The 15,142-nt window shown below is 50.0% G+C and overlaps 6 protein-coding genes across 6 annotated transcripts; 2 read left to right on the plus strand and 4 right to left on the minus strand.

Annotated features, from left to right (window-relative positions):
* Positions 1 to 42: 42 nt before the first annotated feature.
* HO133_004473 (uncharacterized protein) lies at positions 43 to 2,673 on the minus strand (the record flags this gene model as incomplete). Its single annotated transcript, XM_037295390.1, has 2 exons — positions 43 to 2,128; positions 2,180 to 2,673. The coding sequence occupies 2 exons, from the start codon at positions 2,671 to 2,673 to the stop codon at positions 43 to 45; spliced, it is 2,580 nt and encodes an 859-aa protein (XP_037157391.1).
* Positions 2,674 to 3,399: 726 nt separating this feature from the next.
* Positions 3,400 to 4,238, minus strand: HO133_004474 (uncharacterized protein; the record flags this gene model as incomplete). The annotated part of the gene is made up of 3 exons (XM_037295391.1): positions 3,400 to 3,411; positions 3,468 to 3,688; positions 4,172 to 4,238. 3 exons carry the CDS (start codon positions 4,236 to 4,238, stop codon positions 3,400 to 3,402), a joined length of 300 nt encoding a protein of 99 aa, XP_037157392.1.
* Positions 4,239 to 7,215: 2,977 nt separating this feature from the next.
* On the minus strand, positions 7,216 to 8,427 carry HO133_004475 (uncharacterized protein; the record flags this gene model as incomplete). Its single annotated transcript, XM_037295392.1, has 1 exon — positions 7,216 to 8,427. The coding sequence occupies one exon, from the start codon at positions 8,425 to 8,427 to the stop codon at positions 7,216 to 7,218; it is 1,212 nt and encodes a 403-aa protein (XP_037157393.1).
* Positions 8,428 to 8,712: 285 nt separating this feature from the next.
* On the plus strand, positions 8,713 to 9,341 carry HO133_004476 (uncharacterized protein; the record flags this gene model as incomplete). The annotated part of the gene is made up of 3 exons (XM_037295393.1): positions 8,713 to 8,744; positions 8,792 to 8,867; positions 8,922 to 9,341. The coding sequence occupies 3 exons, from the start codon at positions 8,713 to 8,715 to the stop codon at positions 9,339 to 9,341; spliced, it is 528 nt and encodes a 175-aa protein (XP_037157394.1).
* Positions 9,342 to 10,282: 941 nt separating this feature from the next.
* Positions 10,283 to 12,410, plus strand: HO133_004477 (uncharacterized protein; the record flags this gene model as incomplete). Its single annotated transcript, XM_037295394.1, has 7 exons — positions 10,283 to 10,391; positions 10,452 to 10,929; positions 10,978 to 10,992; positions 11,080 to 11,440; positions 11,491 to 11,698; positions 11,747 to 11,820; positions 11,874 to 12,410. The coding sequence occupies 7 exons, from the start codon at positions 10,283 to 10,285 to the stop codon at positions 12,408 to 12,410; spliced, it is 1,782 nt and encodes a 593-aa protein (XP_037157395.1).
* A 1,270-nt stretch (positions 12,411 to 13,680) lies between these two features.
* Positions 13,681 to 15,039, minus strand: HO133_004478 (uncharacterized protein; the record flags this gene model as incomplete). Its single annotated transcript, XM_037295395.1, has 4 exons — positions 13,681 to 14,509; positions 14,558 to 14,727; positions 14,788 to 14,878; positions 14,936 to 15,039. The coding sequence occupies 4 exons, from the start codon at positions 15,037 to 15,039 to the stop codon at positions 13,681 to 13,683; spliced, it is 1,194 nt and encodes a 397-aa protein (XP_037157396.1).
* Positions 15,040 to 15,142: the final 103 nt, after the last annotated feature.

Raw genomic sequence — 15,142 nt, forward strand, 5'->3', positions numbered from 1 at the left:
CTGGCGGAAGACGAGACGCAGGTGAACAAGAGAACGGGTGGATCAGTACATGTCTTCAAACGGACAATCCACACTCTCATGCCCGTCCCTCTCGCAAAGCGCACACCACCTCTCCCCATCGATCACGCCACTCTTCTTCCCGGCCACCGGCCCCTGTTCCATCGGATTCGGCATCAGGTTCGCCTTCGGGGTCATCGCCGGGCTCCTGGCCGGACTCAGAGGTGCCGGGTAGTGATTCGTCGGTGGCGACGACACGCCGAGCCCCTTGAAGCCTTCCGTGACGACATCCCGTCCCGTCCGTTGCGGAGGGGGACTGGGCTTTGGGTTGGATTGGAGGTCGGAGTGCTCGCCGTTGATGGTGGGACACGTGAGGATCTCGTGGCCGAAAGTCTCGCACATGTCGCAGTAGAGGGTGCTGCTGTCTGTCATGGTGGTGGAGTGGCTGTCGGCTTCGGGCATGGACTCGAGGTGGCCGCCTCGCTGCTTATTATCCGACGCCTGCCCGGGCCAGTCGTCGGAGGAATGCTCGCTCAGATTTGGCCTGTGCTTGTTGCTTGTAGGCGGTCGTTCGGTGAAGCCATTGCTGCTAGCACTGAAATGGGCGACATTCTCGCGCAGCCGATTGATCTCATGTTCTAGCTCCTCTTCACGATAAGTCTTCCGATCTACCAAACCCTCTAGCTCTTTGACTTCTCGTTCGAGCTTTTCTCTCGCTTGGCGCTCCTCTGCTAGCTGGCTTTCGCTATGACCATTCGCCTGATTCAGACCACTATGCCGTTGCTTCGAGACTCGGCGACTGCTAGGCCTTGGACTGCCCATTTCAGGGACGGCGTCTCGGCTCAGGGAGTGGATGATAGCCTTCAAGCCCCTGATCTCATCGTCTCTCTGCTCTACCTCTCTTGACGACCCGCCAGGACTTAAGCCGCCATCCATGGTTGCACTCGCTCCTTTCAAAGCTGCAATAGCCTTTTCCCTCTCCTGTCGTAGCTCTGATCGTGTCCTGTCGACTTCTCCCCTCAAGAACTCGACTTCACCCCTAGCCTCGGCTTCCCCCCTGCGAGCATCCTCAAGACCTTCTTCGAGCTCTTGGACCAGTTCCTCCAGTTGTTTCAGTTGCTGGGCGACGCTCTCTACGTCGTCACCTCGATCTTGCAACTCTCTGATCTCCTGCTTCAGGCTATCGACCTGCTGTTCATAGATTCGATTGGTTTCATCACTGGTACGCTCTAAGCTGTCAATGGTGTTCCGGAATTGCGCGCGATGAGCATCGAAATCACTAGTAAGCGTCGCAATCTTCTCATTCTTTTCCCGCACTAGAGCACGCAAAGACGGTGCATCCAACTCATCAATTCCAGAGCCTCTAGATCTTAATGTGCCAGCGGAGTTATGTGTCGGAGTTCTCTCCACTGACTGCAGTTCCGCTATACTATTCTGCATCTCCTCTAAATCGCTAGTCTGTTTCTCGAGCTGTCTATCTCGCTCTTGCAGCATCAGTCTAAGTTGCTTGACCTCATGATCTTGATTCGATACAGGCCGCGAACTCTGTTGTGTGCTCTGAGCTCCATACGCAATCTTTGCAGTACCGATTGGGGTGTTGTCAGAGTCTTCGTCAAACATGGCTTCTGGCCCAAGGCGGGATTCGCTCCGAGAATGAGGTCGAACATTGTTTGGTGTCTTAGGCGTGGATTTGGCTGTATTCATAGTTCTCTTCCCTGGATCTCCATCTTTGCCTCCTCTCACACTAGCTCCAAACCTCGCTGGTGTAGGGCTCGGCGCATATCGTGGACCACCGACAATGCTTTTGGAAAGCTTCGGCGCTCCTAGAGAAGGTCGGCCTGAAGGTGTGGAAGTAGCGTTCTGAGCTTTCCGCAACGGAGATTCTGGTCGAGGTAATGATGGCCTTGACTTGGCCCTCAAAGGGCTCTGTGCTCGGCCTGGGCCTACGGATTGGCTGAACCTTGATGTCGTTGACGATGTGGGGGTGTTTCGGCTACCAGGCGCAAAGGAGGGCGCTGGTGGTGTAGGAGGCATGGAGTCGGCAGAGAAGGTGGGAGAGAGCCGCTTGTAAGCTTTGTTAGATGGCAAGAAGATGCCGGCGCCGCGTATGGTTGTAGTAAAATATCGTATGCTTCATCACGGTAAGCTTAAAGTCCTCCGTACAGGTTCAATTGAGGCAGACCCATCCACATCTCCATCGTTCTTCCCCTTAGCTGCGAATTCCTTGCTGAGCTCTACCCCAGCAAAGTGACCCTTTTTGCCCTTGACCTCGCCAATGAACTTGATGGTACCATGCATCATCCCCGGCACATCTACCATATCTCCCACCTCTAGATTCTGGTTTGCGAATTTGTCATCACTGATAGTCCTGCTGTTCGCAGGCTTGGAAGGATACATGGTGAACGGACTCGATCCTCCTTCAGACGTGGGCGTGTATCCTTCACTTCCATCTGCAATCGTAGACAAGCTAGCCGGGCCCCCCGTTTGGCCGTAAGAAAGTTTCCGATTGAGAGCGAGATTGCCGCTGGCGCGTCGGCCAGAGAGTTGAGATGTTGGGAGCGGAGGTCGCTCAAAAGCGAGCGCCAGGTTTGGAGAGGAGGCAGTGGTGACAATTGAATGGGCTAGAGTCGGACGAGGGCGACCCAGTGACCGACGATTTGGTGTTTGCGTTGCCATTGTTACCTTTTTTTTTGAGTCGCGTTCGATGGGAACTAAAGTCCGCTTCGGCTCGTTATCTGATTGGTTGGTAGTCCCCTGTCGCTTCGCCTAAGTGCATCAATGATAGCAGACATGAATGACGGAGAATGATGGAACGAGAGCTCAATTTTATATTCAGCACACTGTTCCTGGATCGAGGGAGACTTATGGAAAAAACCATGTGCAAGAGATAAACAATGATAGGTGTTCAGGCGAACCACGTTTCATGGTTCGAGGAACCTTGGGTCTGTCGGTATTTATACAAGCGGCCTCGCGGCCTAAATGCATAACTAAGCAACCATGCGATTGGAGTGAAACCAGGACCCTCATGCATTCCATCCCACTGTCAGTAATGGCGCAAAGATCGGAAGCAGCGTGTGATTGAGAGCAACTCTCCATTAATCTATGTCAATACGAAACCCATCAGGACGTAACTCGAAAAGCTCAATGCTCGACATAACCCAAGCCAAGAAAACCCCTTTTCACCTGCTTTCCCACAATTCCTTTCAAAACCCCCAGAATTCAAAGTATCCAAAACTCCAAAACCAACCGCCAACCCCCAACCCCAATTCTCCAATCCCCATTCCCCAATTCCCTGCCCAATACCCCCACCCCGGACCTTTGCTTCTGTCGTCGCTTGCTTTGAGATGCTGACAGCCAACGAGTATATGATGAGGCCGTGGTATGCTGTTGTGTTTGCAAGTATCATGCTCGAGGCTACGCGAGAGTGGTCAGGATAATGTCAACATGTTTGTGGTTTGTCAGCGACTTACTACAAGCATGTCGGATAAATGCCATGACGAGGTTTGATTTAGTTTCCCCAGCAGAAAGGGGTTGCTGATGCCTGGATCGTGGCTAAGCGTGGCGGCGAGGAGGCCTGAGAACATGTGAGCAGTAGATGTTGGCGATGTTTTTGATGCTGGTGCTTTGGTGATGTCTTCGGCGGTGTTCGAGGTGGCTGTCGACCGTGTGGAAGTGCTGGAGAGGAGACGCTCTCAAAAGCGCTGCAAAAGTGGTGAGAATGATGGCAAAAGGCTTTGTATCACAATGACTGACTGTAAGCGTGTCTAGTAGACGCCATCGCAATGTGTGAATTTTGTTGCCGTGAAGAGAATCTTTGGAGGCCAAGAAGTAATTGTACTGTGGCTTCGAGCATCTGAGCTGTACATGTTGGTGGGATATTGATGAAGGGTGCCTTGATGTGGTCTTCGTTAATGTTTGGTATTTTTGTGGCGAAATTCCGAAGACGAGACGCTCTTAAAGGTGCTGCGAGTATTGTGAGACTGGTAATGGGACACTCAAGCTTCCACGGTAACTTACATAGGCACGGTTGGGCGACACTTTCACGATGATGGTTCTACTATGCCGGCTGCGGTAGGGCATGACTGCCAGTCGAAGGTGTGGTAATATTGGTATGGTGGCGATGTGGAAACGCCACAGCTTCGAGTCGTCTGATAGCTCGAATGGCTGTACATACCAAGTAGCTCCCTGCACTGTTCGAATAGCTTCTTGTTGAGTGGTTTGGTGAGGATATCTGCTGCCATTTGGGCTGTGGGTATGTAGTCTATGGTGACTGCCTCGTCCTAACCAATTGACGAATGTAATGATACTGAACGTCGATGTGTTTGGTCCTCTGGTGATGCTCGGGGTTCCTTGTAAAGCCAATGGCCCCCTTGTTATCACCGAGCAGTGTCATGGGGCCTTCGTTTAGTGCTCGAAAACGGACCCCTTGCAGCCATTATGTGGTCCATACGATGGTCTTACCTCCTTCTGCCAGGGCCACATATTCAGCTTCTGTGGTAGATGTGGCTACCCCTCGCTGTTTTCGGCTATATCACACACATGCTGCTTGTCCACATAGTAGGGCGAATCCGTAGGTGGACTTGCGGTCCTCCTGGTCATCACCGTATGCTGAATCCGCGAATCCTTTTAGTGTTCCAGTCCCTTGATAGCGTAGTCCTAAGGATGTGGTGCCCCGTATGTTCTTGAGTACTCGATTCACGGCATTCATGTGGCGGACAGTGGGGTCACAGCAGAATTGACTGAGCTTTCCTATGACGAAGGCTAAGTCGATTCGGGTATCAGTCATGAGGAATATGAGGCTTTCTATCCGCTTCTGATATTGTAGTTGGTCTGCAAACGCCACAGCTTCGAGTCGGAGTTGCTCAGGAGACTAAATTGCCCGTCTTTTGATGTGGCTGCGTGCCGCGCCGAAATCGTTCTGATGTCCGCGGTGAGTGTGTGTTCGAGCTCGCTGCCATGAAGGTATGGTGGATTTGTTTGACGGCCCAGGACTGCACGCTGAGGTAGCCAGATTGTAGAGGCTGTTGGATGTTGGTAGAGAGCAGCGCCAAAGAAGGTTTCAGGCCAGCGGTAGTTGTTCGTCCGCGCTCGCAGCAGACGGTAGCGGAAGTCGGCAGTGATATCGGACTGCTAGCTGGAGTAGCCGAAACGTGAAGGTAGGCCGACTGGTGAGTGTATCCTGGTTAGGCACGTAGCAAGAGACTCCATGGGGTCAAGGTAGCGGAGTTAGAGACGATTAAGGCCGGCCATCTTTGGTTGAATCGTCTGAAGAAATTAGTGTCTCGTATAAACAGGTAGTGCCGAATGCGGTCGAGCCGAAGCCTTCGTGATTACATACAGCTAGCTTGAGGGTGGTCGTGACGATCAGAGCCGGCCATCTCCGGATGAGGCGTGCTGAGGTGAACGATGCTGATGCAGGTTTCGACAACAGAGGTGATGCTGATCGAAAAGGCCGTGGATTAAAGTCGATGAGGAAGGAAGATTGACAGATAGAGCTGGGCAGGTCCAGATCTCGACGTAGGTGGTAGGAGGATGGCTTCTAGGCGGTGATATGGCGCTGAACAACCTTGCTTGCGACGTTGGCGACGAGAGTTGCAAGCTTGTGTTCGATCCTGGTATGGATGTTAAGGAATCGTCTCATATGGGCGGTGCGGCGAGCGAGCTTCTCGGCGGCTTCACTTTTTTCGCGTTGACGTTGTGCCGCGACATCGCGGATATACTCATCGTATGCTTCTTGTCCAAACCTATTGGAATGTCAGCTTTTGTCGATCTTACTTCATGAAGTGATAGGAAACTTGCATTGCGAAGATATGATTGGCATGAGGATCACTCTCGTGCTGGAACTTGCCGAAATCTGAATTGTCTGCGGTTTCAGCGTTTGCTCGTTCGTGCATGGCACGGACACTGCCAATGGATTCTAGACTACCCTTCGCGGGCATGGTAGGCGCGAGGCAAGCTGAGGTAAAGGTGTCCATTTTGTCGATATGTGTCTTATGATGGTGATGGTGATGGTGATGGTGATGGGAGAGTTTAGATGCGTATCGACAGTAAGGAGATCTTATGAGCAAGGAGTATGAGAGATGGAATGCCTATTACTCGAGCTGTATGCTGGGTAATAGACGGACGTGGTGATGGTGAAGATGTAGGAAGTGGGACTGTTTTCAAGGGCTTTATATATTTACAGGATATTCGACTAAACAGCTGTGACTCACAAGAAAAGCTCAGAAAGCGACAAAATGCGGTATTTTTACAAACCACAGAATGATATATGCTCAAAAGAGAAATCTGCAAAAAAAAATCTGCAAAAAAAATTGCAGCGCCAAGCACTTGTTGGGGAACACTTACTGACACCGTTGCCCGAAATGGCAAATGATGCAGGCTTGAATAGTAGACAGGTGTAGAGTGCAAGTACTATGTGCTTTGAAGGTCATGTCTTCATGAGTAAGTTTCGTCTCGTTATGTTCTCTCATCCGTCTGGTGGATGACGACCTCCAGCACTCTTGGCATCATTTTCAGGAATCCAGAAATGATGCCAACTGGAGAGTCTAGGCATAGATACCAACTTTTCATTCTTTAAGATCACAATGCTTTGCAGAACCATGACTCAGGGATGGAAGTTTGTGATACATTCGAGAAGATTTGTATACTTTCAAGCGTACATGGAGCCAAGGCTAAGAGCTTGGCGAAAGACCACGAGATTCGAACCAAAACTGAAAGAGAAATCTTATTGATGAACATGCAAGCTATGACTACTCGTGAGTACATGAGTTTGAGACGCCAGACTTCGAGAGTCACGCGGCCGATGATAAATAAGCTTCTCGAGTAGGAACCATGGCGAAAAACATGCCTTTGTCAGTCCTTCACGAGAATCATGTCGAGATAACATGAGCGTGGAGTAATGTGTGATACAGCATGAAATGGTATGTGAGTAAGCTCGCGACCTACCTGCACCACTCACATCGGATTCCAAACTACTCTGAAGGTGCAGCTAATCTGCATCTTTCAGCAATGAGCACCATAGGTATTTGGTCCTAGCAATTTTAATGGTCTGTAGTCACTTCCTACGCCCGTTCTGGCAGGCGGATTTGACAATGCTTGGGCCAAAAGTCGTCTTCGAATCGCAGCGCCACGACATTTGCTGGACTTCCTCATTCCTAGGGGGAAATCATGGCTCATCCTCGAGGCTTGTAGTTAGTATCCTCACTTGGTTGAATGCCCTCAGGCAATTTTTCTTCCCACATTGCCTACACCCCTGCCGACGACGCTCACTACCACGTCACCGTCCAGTCCTGTGATAGGCTCTCGTACTCCCCATCCGCTGGCTCCAAAGGCTTTGAGATCTCTGGCAAGTCCAATTATTGGTTCGCTACTAAGCACATCCTTGCCCAGCTGTAATCTTCCAACGTCTTCCGAACCCATGGCCATAAGGGTCAATACAGTAGGCGCGGCTGCTAGAGATACAGCTCCACCGAAAGAGATGGACTCGAGGAGCTGGTATGCACACTGTCGCCCTATATCCTCTGGTGGTACTCCTCCTGCCGGCGGTGATGCAAGATCTGCGGAGTAAAGCGATCCGGTAGATGACTCTGCAACAAGGGAAAGCCCAAATCCAACTCCTGTTTTCCTGTTTTGATTCGTATTGGATTTGTCCCTTGACTTTGGGTAGGGAGCAGAAGACACATCTGAGAAGATGTATGTGTCTGCCGTCATCGGATTCAAAACTCCTCTGGCTTCCTCAATCATCCGAGCGTTGTTTGAGGCCGAGACCCCTGTGCAATATGCAACACCTCGTATCTTTTTCACTCGTCCAGGATTCATTATGTGTACCGTCTTAGGAAGCCGGACCTGATGCCCGAAAACAAGCTGGACCTCGCCAGCTCCTCCTTTCCCACCAGTACTCACGTTGGAGCGCCGCAAAATCCTCAGTTCAATATTGTCTGTTATCCCAAATTGTGCATAGAGAGGCAATATTGCTGTTCGCACGCTGTCTGCAGACAAATCTCCAGAGGGTGTGGCAGAAGTAATTACTCCAGGACCGGTGAATAGGACATTGATCGGGGCTTTTGAGAATGGTGCCAGGAGGCATAAGGGTACCAAAAAGTAGCTGATGCCTCTGGTACACTCAGCGGGCAGCTCATGCTTTATTACCCCAGCACTGGCACCAGAGCCAGGTGCGCTCCCTGTTATCAATCCTGGTTTGTAGAGCAGCTCTGTTCCCGTAACACTGATTACAAACTGCGACCCATTCGTGACAGCTTCGAGTAAGCGAAGAAAAGAAATCTCGTGAGGGGCGAGGCCGGTATGAGTAAGAGATGACGGCCGGATCTGTTTAAAGTGAACTGCACGGCCAGTAAGGGTGGAGAGGATCAATCGGTGAGCGAGGGACTTTTGCGTTGTGAGATAGACTGGTGCTTGAGGTGTACTTGCCATTGTTAAGTATGACGGAGCCTCACGTTATGTGGGTTTTGCATGAATTATTAACCGAATGCTGTTCGTTCTCCACGATTTATTTTTGTGGGTGAGGTAGGTGATGGATACCGATTGTATTTTATCCATTTGGCCCTAGCTGTAATTACCAGATTTGTCATCTTCAATTCGTCATAGAAAAACCACTGCTCTTCATGAACTGGTGCAGCATCGAATGTATTCGCTCATCATGACTTGCGAAGATTGCACTTGTCCCACTCACCTCAATTTTCCAGAAATCGCCCCAATATGCTATCGAGTCCATTGAACATCCCAAAATGGTCAGTAGCGGCGCCATATTTCGACTGTAAACCTAACAAATTATCAGGCTGGAGGAGAATTCCCATCTACTCAAGCCACCAATCAATAATTACTGTGTCTATAAAGATGACGTGACTGTAATGGTACGCTGGTAGTAACGGTCGATCACAAGCTACAGGGTGCTCATGGGTTTCCAGATTGTCGGTGGACCAAACGCTCGATCAGACTACCACATTAACGAGACGGCCGAATGGTTCTACCAATACCGGGGCTCGATGCTCCTGAAAGTCGTAGACGACGGCAACTTCCGAGATATTCCAATCCACGAGGGCGAGATGTTCTTGCTGCCTCCCAACACGCCACACAACCCAGTGCGATTCGCAGATACAGTTGGCATCGTGCTAGAGCAGCCCAGGCCAGCAGAAAGCAAGGATCGGCTGAGGTGGTACTGCCAGAATTGTGGAGATATTGTGAACGAGGAAGCGTTCCATTGTACAGATCTTGGGACTCAGATCAAGGAGGCAGTGAATGGGTTCAAGACCTCGGATGAAAAGAGGAAGTGCAAGAAGTGTGGAGAGCTGGCTGATTTGGTGCCACGGGGCGTCGTGCAACCATAGAGCTTTTGACTGGCAAAGGAACGAGAAATGCATTGGGACATCATTGCCATGTATCGAAATATCGGATCAAACAATATCAAAGCCATGGCGCTGATGATAGCTGCCTTTCACACCTCTGGCTCCGAAGCTCACAAAACTTCTGTGATCTTGACATGCATTTGCCATCTCCAGCAAAGCTGCTCTCTTCGGTGCTGGACTGGATGGTAGTGCCTGTGTACGCAGTTTTACTCTCGTTTCTCATCATCGAAGACTGCGATGCTGAAGGAAAGGTAAATTTGTGTTGTAGCGATGCTTCAACCTGATCTACAGAACAACAAATAGGTCGCCCTTGCGCATGATGTTATACGTCGTACTACTGGTTTAAAATAATGGGACAAGAAAGGCTTGGGGTGCAAAAAAGGATGATTTGGTTTTCAATCTCCGCACTCAACATCATCGCTCAACATCGACCGGGCGCAACCGTTTCTTTTTGTCATCACATATTGTATTCTACAAACCAGATATCATCAATCATACCCTTCATAAACCTTCATTCAGTGAAGTCAACGGACAATAGCAGGTGGCTGGGAAGCCTGAGAGAGACAATCTTATGTAAGCGGCTTCTCGTAGTGCTCTAGAGTAATTTTCACAACGATCCCGGTGGTTGACACAATTGCGCATCTCTCGTTCCACCGCGATCAGAATTTGCAAGTCATTTCATATCCAGTCTTCACTCAACACCAATACAAAAGACATCTTCAAGCTTCATCGTCACTGCTTTTGTTGAATTGGATTATTTTCATACAGTCAATTTCGCGTCAGTTCCTATTCAGAAACGCGTGTTAATCCACATCCACACAGAACTTTCACCGACCATCTCCATTATTGCGATTCTGTCACCCTCAACTATGGCCGAAGAGACAAACGTCGCCTTACCTAACCCTACCACATTAGGTAATGAGATGGAGCACTCGCAACAAGACAATGGTGCTGAGGCCGCCGATATAACGATGGACGAGGGGGCTTTTGAGCCGCCCAAGGAAGGAGCAGAACAAGAGGAATCTGCCGACGGTACGTCCAATTTCGAGCAACCCCGCTCTGACACCAGACTGACATGTTTTCTTCTCGCAGCTACCAAGACCAACGGCGACACAAGCCACGCCACTGATGACAAGGCCTCCACTTCCGCCCCAGATACCCGAGATACCGAAATGCAAGACGCCGCAGAGACCGGTGATGCCTATGGAGCTGAATCCAGTTCAGCCATTCCTCCCACCAACGGTACTCCTGCTCCATCAAAGAGAGTGAGCACTGGTGGTTCTTCGAGGAAAAAGTCATCGGCGGTTCCGGAACACAAGAGCAAGAAGCTGAACAAGAAAAAATCGAGGCCTTTGACGAACCTCAATGCTCAACCTGGCGAATATTACATTGCTCGAATGAAGGGCCACCCGCCATGGCCTTCTGTCATCTGCGATGAAGATATGCTTCCACAGAGCCTTTTGACCACTCGACCGGTGACCGCAGCTTTAGAAGATGGAACTTTCAAGCGGCCAGAGTACGCTGATGGAGGCAAGCGGGCTCATGAGAGGACATTTCCTATCATGTTTCTGTGAGATCATATCCTACGTTTTGAGCGATTATTACTAACCTGGTATAGACATACAAATGAATTGTGAGTCCTCCGAATGCGCCTTTTTGTCGCAGTTTTTGATTCCATGTGGGATACTTCGTGTGGCCAGTTGCTGACCTGTCTCCGCAGTGCCTGGATCCCTAACACCGAGCTGACACCGCTGGACGTTGAATCTGAGACGACTAAGAACCCAGTAGAGAAGGGCAAATCGAAGACTTTACTTGCAGCTTATAGCAAGGCTGCAGAGAACAATGATTTGGCACATTTCAAGATCATGCTTGCAGATCACCAGAAAGCCGTTGAAATAGATGAAGAGTTAAAAGAAGAAAAGGCAGCTAAGAAGACCAAGAAGCCCTCTCGAAAGAGCGGTGACGCTGCTGCTGTCGCCGATGATGCCGAGGAGATGGATATCGACGACGAGGCAGCTGCAGAGAAGCCCAAGTCGAAGAAGCGAAAAAAGGCGGATGACAGTGAGGATGCCGACGAAAAGGTAGGAAATTCCATGACGGTCATTGTTAGATGTTCACTGACAAGCTTAAGCCTGCGAAGACCCCCAAGACAGCAACCAAGCTCAAATTGACTACGCCTAAAACACCAGCAGCTGAATCATCCACTAAGAAGAAGACGGCGAAACCCAAAGCCAAAGCTACAGTTACGAAGAGCGGAAGCGAGGAAGAGGCCGTCACTCCCAAAATCGAAGAGAAGCCTCCGACCCCAGCTCAGATTAAGGAGATGAAGGAGAAGAAAGGTAAGGATATCCGAAACCTTCGAGTTAATTGGTACTGAGTTGAAGTAGTCCTCTATTACCGGCATAAATTGCAGCGAGGATTCCTTTCTCGTGATACCATGCCTAAGGAGGACGAGATGAAAGTTTGTCAAAGCCTCTACCTCCAATAACTCAAATCCATACTAAGATGCAACAGTCTATGTCCGACTTCTTGAGCGAGCTAGAGACCTATCCAGATCTTGAAGGGAGCATCATTCGCACGACGAAGATCCATAAGGTACTGAGACAAATGCTAAAGCTCCCTTCGATCCCTTTAGATGAAGAGTTTCACTTCAAGACCCGCTCTGTTGAATTGCTTGCAAAATGGAATGAGACTTTATCCAACGATCCAAACGGCGGGGGAGCAGGTGACAGAGATGATGAGACCAAGCCCGAAGCGTCCACAAATGCTCCCGCTACCAACGGCGAAAGTTCCAAGGAGGTTGACGAGCAGGCCATGAAGGCTGAAGATGAGGAGGCTGATGCACCAGAAGAGGAGAATGGGGAGGAATTGGAGAAGAAGATCGGTACAACTATTGAGGGAGAAAAAGAAGCTGAGAAGCCGGAAGTAACGGCCACGGAACAAGAGAAGATGGCGGAGGAAGAGAAGACTGATGAGCCTGCCATTGAGAGTGCCCCAGAAAAAGAATACAAGCCGCCAGCGGTAGATGGGACTGTTGAGGCTACTGCTTGAATAGTAGCGGGTTCTATATGGCGAATCCGCTATCTGGGGTACCTAAGAGTGACATTCAAATTCACAAGCAATTCCCGACCAGCAAGGCTCCATTCACAGCATGGTCCGGGATATGACAACTGATTATGGTCCCAGTCTGATGGGTGTGGGAGATGTACTTTAAAATGCGAGATTAGGTGTGCTGGTTGCTGATGGTTGGCATCCGCGACTCAAATGCTGTTTTTTTTCTAAAAATGGAGTTTAGAATGAAAGATGGTCTTGTACATAAGCAAAGCGTATGCCTGCGTGTTTGGTGGTCGACACCCAGCATCATAGGTAGTCGGATTTGCTTTACACAGAGATTTAAGCAACCATGTGGTCTTTCACCCGGGCGATGTCATGAGTGTGTAACCGCACTTTCTCAGTATCGTTGTGTTGATTTTCTACGCCCCTAGACATCCAAGTTATTTATGTAACAGGTTCAAAAAACATCAACCAGTAGCATGCAGCGGCACGAAGCACTCCTTGGGTCCTTATGTAATGCCCCGATGATGGAAAGAGATTCGGCTTTTCAGGCGATTCTGAGAAAGACATTGAGGACGGTCAAGGGCCTACATCCTTCTATTTTGCCATCCATTTTGCTTTAGAGAAACATCTAAGGACCTTCCAAATTCCACGAGGTCGAATACTTGAGGTGCATCACGTTAGAGGCTGCACGATGAATAGAAGCCTTCGAGGTTGATATCTCTATGTAAGATGCAATAAAGGCTGCTAAGCTATCTGTGGGGTCTCTTTTGATTCAGAATATAGCAAATCGAGAGTTACATGAGCACATCTGTGATGCAATCAACCCTCATCTGCATCGAGTTCCTTTTGAGTACTGCTCGACTTCCGTAAAGCCTTTACCTTTTCTCGGAGGAGCTTTTCACGAAGCTCGGTAGCTGTGAGCGTGGGTGAATGATTCTGAAGTAGGAGAAGTTCGTCAGCATAGGACCTCAAGGGCATCTGCCAAACCTGGGCGTCTTGTGGGAAGGATGTTGGTAGTACATTTGCAGATCTTATGAATTATTACCCACCTCAACATGCCTGTCTGACTCGGCAGGGTGATTTTGCGGTTTGATGCCCTTTGGCTCTGTGTCCTCGTCCGCAGAAGAGTCAGCTGTCTTGCGTCGTTTGTCAACGGGTGAGGACACTGATGAGGTATTGCGCCTTCTTCTGCCTGCAGGTGCGTATCTCTGCAAGGAGCGACGCCTCTTCCGATCTCTCTGTCTAGGGGGTGTTGGACTTTTGTCTAATGGTGCAGGAGCAGGAGAAAGTCGTTCTTTGCTGTGGCTACCGCTGGGGCTGGGGCTGCGATGCTGGTCATGATGATGTCTTGGTCCCTTTCGATAATCAGCGCGACTCCTTCTGTCATCACTGTCATAGGAAAGTGATTTTCTGGATCTGCCCGCAGGTTTTCGGTCCCTGCTTGTTGAGCGAGAACTCGATGGAGATGACGAACGCCGTCTTCGGCCATAATGTCTGGCTCTTGAAGGTGGTGTAGGACTACGAGACGACAGGGAAGGGGAGCGTCTTTTTCGTCTGGGGGAACGTGAGCGAGAGGTATCTGAAGGTGTGTAGGATCTTGCTCGATCATCACCACGTCCCCGAACCCTCTGACCTCTATCTCTGCCATAAGTCCGTCGTGGAGGAGTCCGAGATTGGCTTGGAGTATATCGACGGCGTGGTCTTGGAGGATCGTCGTCTTTGTATCTTCGACGTGGTGGAGTTCTAGACCGGGACCGCGAGTAGGAAGGCGATCTTCTAGGAGAAGGCGACCGGCGTCGCCTGTCATCTGAACGACGGCCACCTCGGCTAGGTGGAATGTATGTATCAGTCTCACGTGGGGGAGGAGGACCACGGAAGCCAGGTGGTGGGCTTCGGCGTCTGGGAGGTGGAGACCTTGAATCTCGTGTAGGACGCCTATCGAAATCACGATAGCCTCCCCTATCGCCTCTGCCCCGGCCACGGCCTCCTCGTTCACCCCTCTCTCGTTGCCTGATGTTATCAATGTTTCGATCTCGCTGTCGCTCTTGTTCTTTGCGGCGTTGTGCCTCCTCAGCAGCCTTTTCAGCATCAATCTATAATCGAACATAAGCTCCGACCCACCAAATTAAACAACCGCGTACCCTACCTTCTCTTGTATCAATTCTAGCTTCTTGGCCTCTAGCAATTCCTTGGGCACGCCTTGGGGGTTGCTCTGAGCGCTGAGGCAGAGCAACCATAACTCTTTGCAGAATTTGGCAGTATCCTTGTCGAGAAACCCTGTAAGCTGGATTTGTAGCACTTTGATATCAGGCTATATGTATTGAGGTTAGCCAATCGCGGTCAAGGTATGAGGACACTGGGATATACTGACATTACGTGAACCTTCGAGTAAATTGAAGCAGAGCTCAATAACAACATCATCCTCATTCCCAAGTATGTCGGAAATCTTGCCAGCGATCCATCTATGACTCCTTCATCAGCATCACTCTAGGAACTGGGCGGTCGTCGGGCTTCTTTACTTCTTCATGACTTCGACATTGACCTTCTGCATGTCAACCTTCTGACTGAACTCTGCTGGGAACTTTGTCGACTTGAGCAGCTTTGCATCCACACTCGAAGCCATGGTAAGCAACACAACCTCTATAGTGCGGTGGAATCAATGGGAGGAGTGGTGGGCTCTCGACTGCAGAAGTATTTCCACCTTCGTGTCGCGCGGCTAAGGTCCT

The sequence above is a fragment of the Letharia lupina genome, assembly GCF_014066315.1.
Source record: "Letharia lupina isolate WasteWater1 chromosome Unknown contig_2, whole genome shotgun sequence".
NCBI lineage: Eukaryota > Fungi > Ascomycota > Lecanoromycetes > Lecanorales > Parmeliaceae > Letharia > Letharia lupina.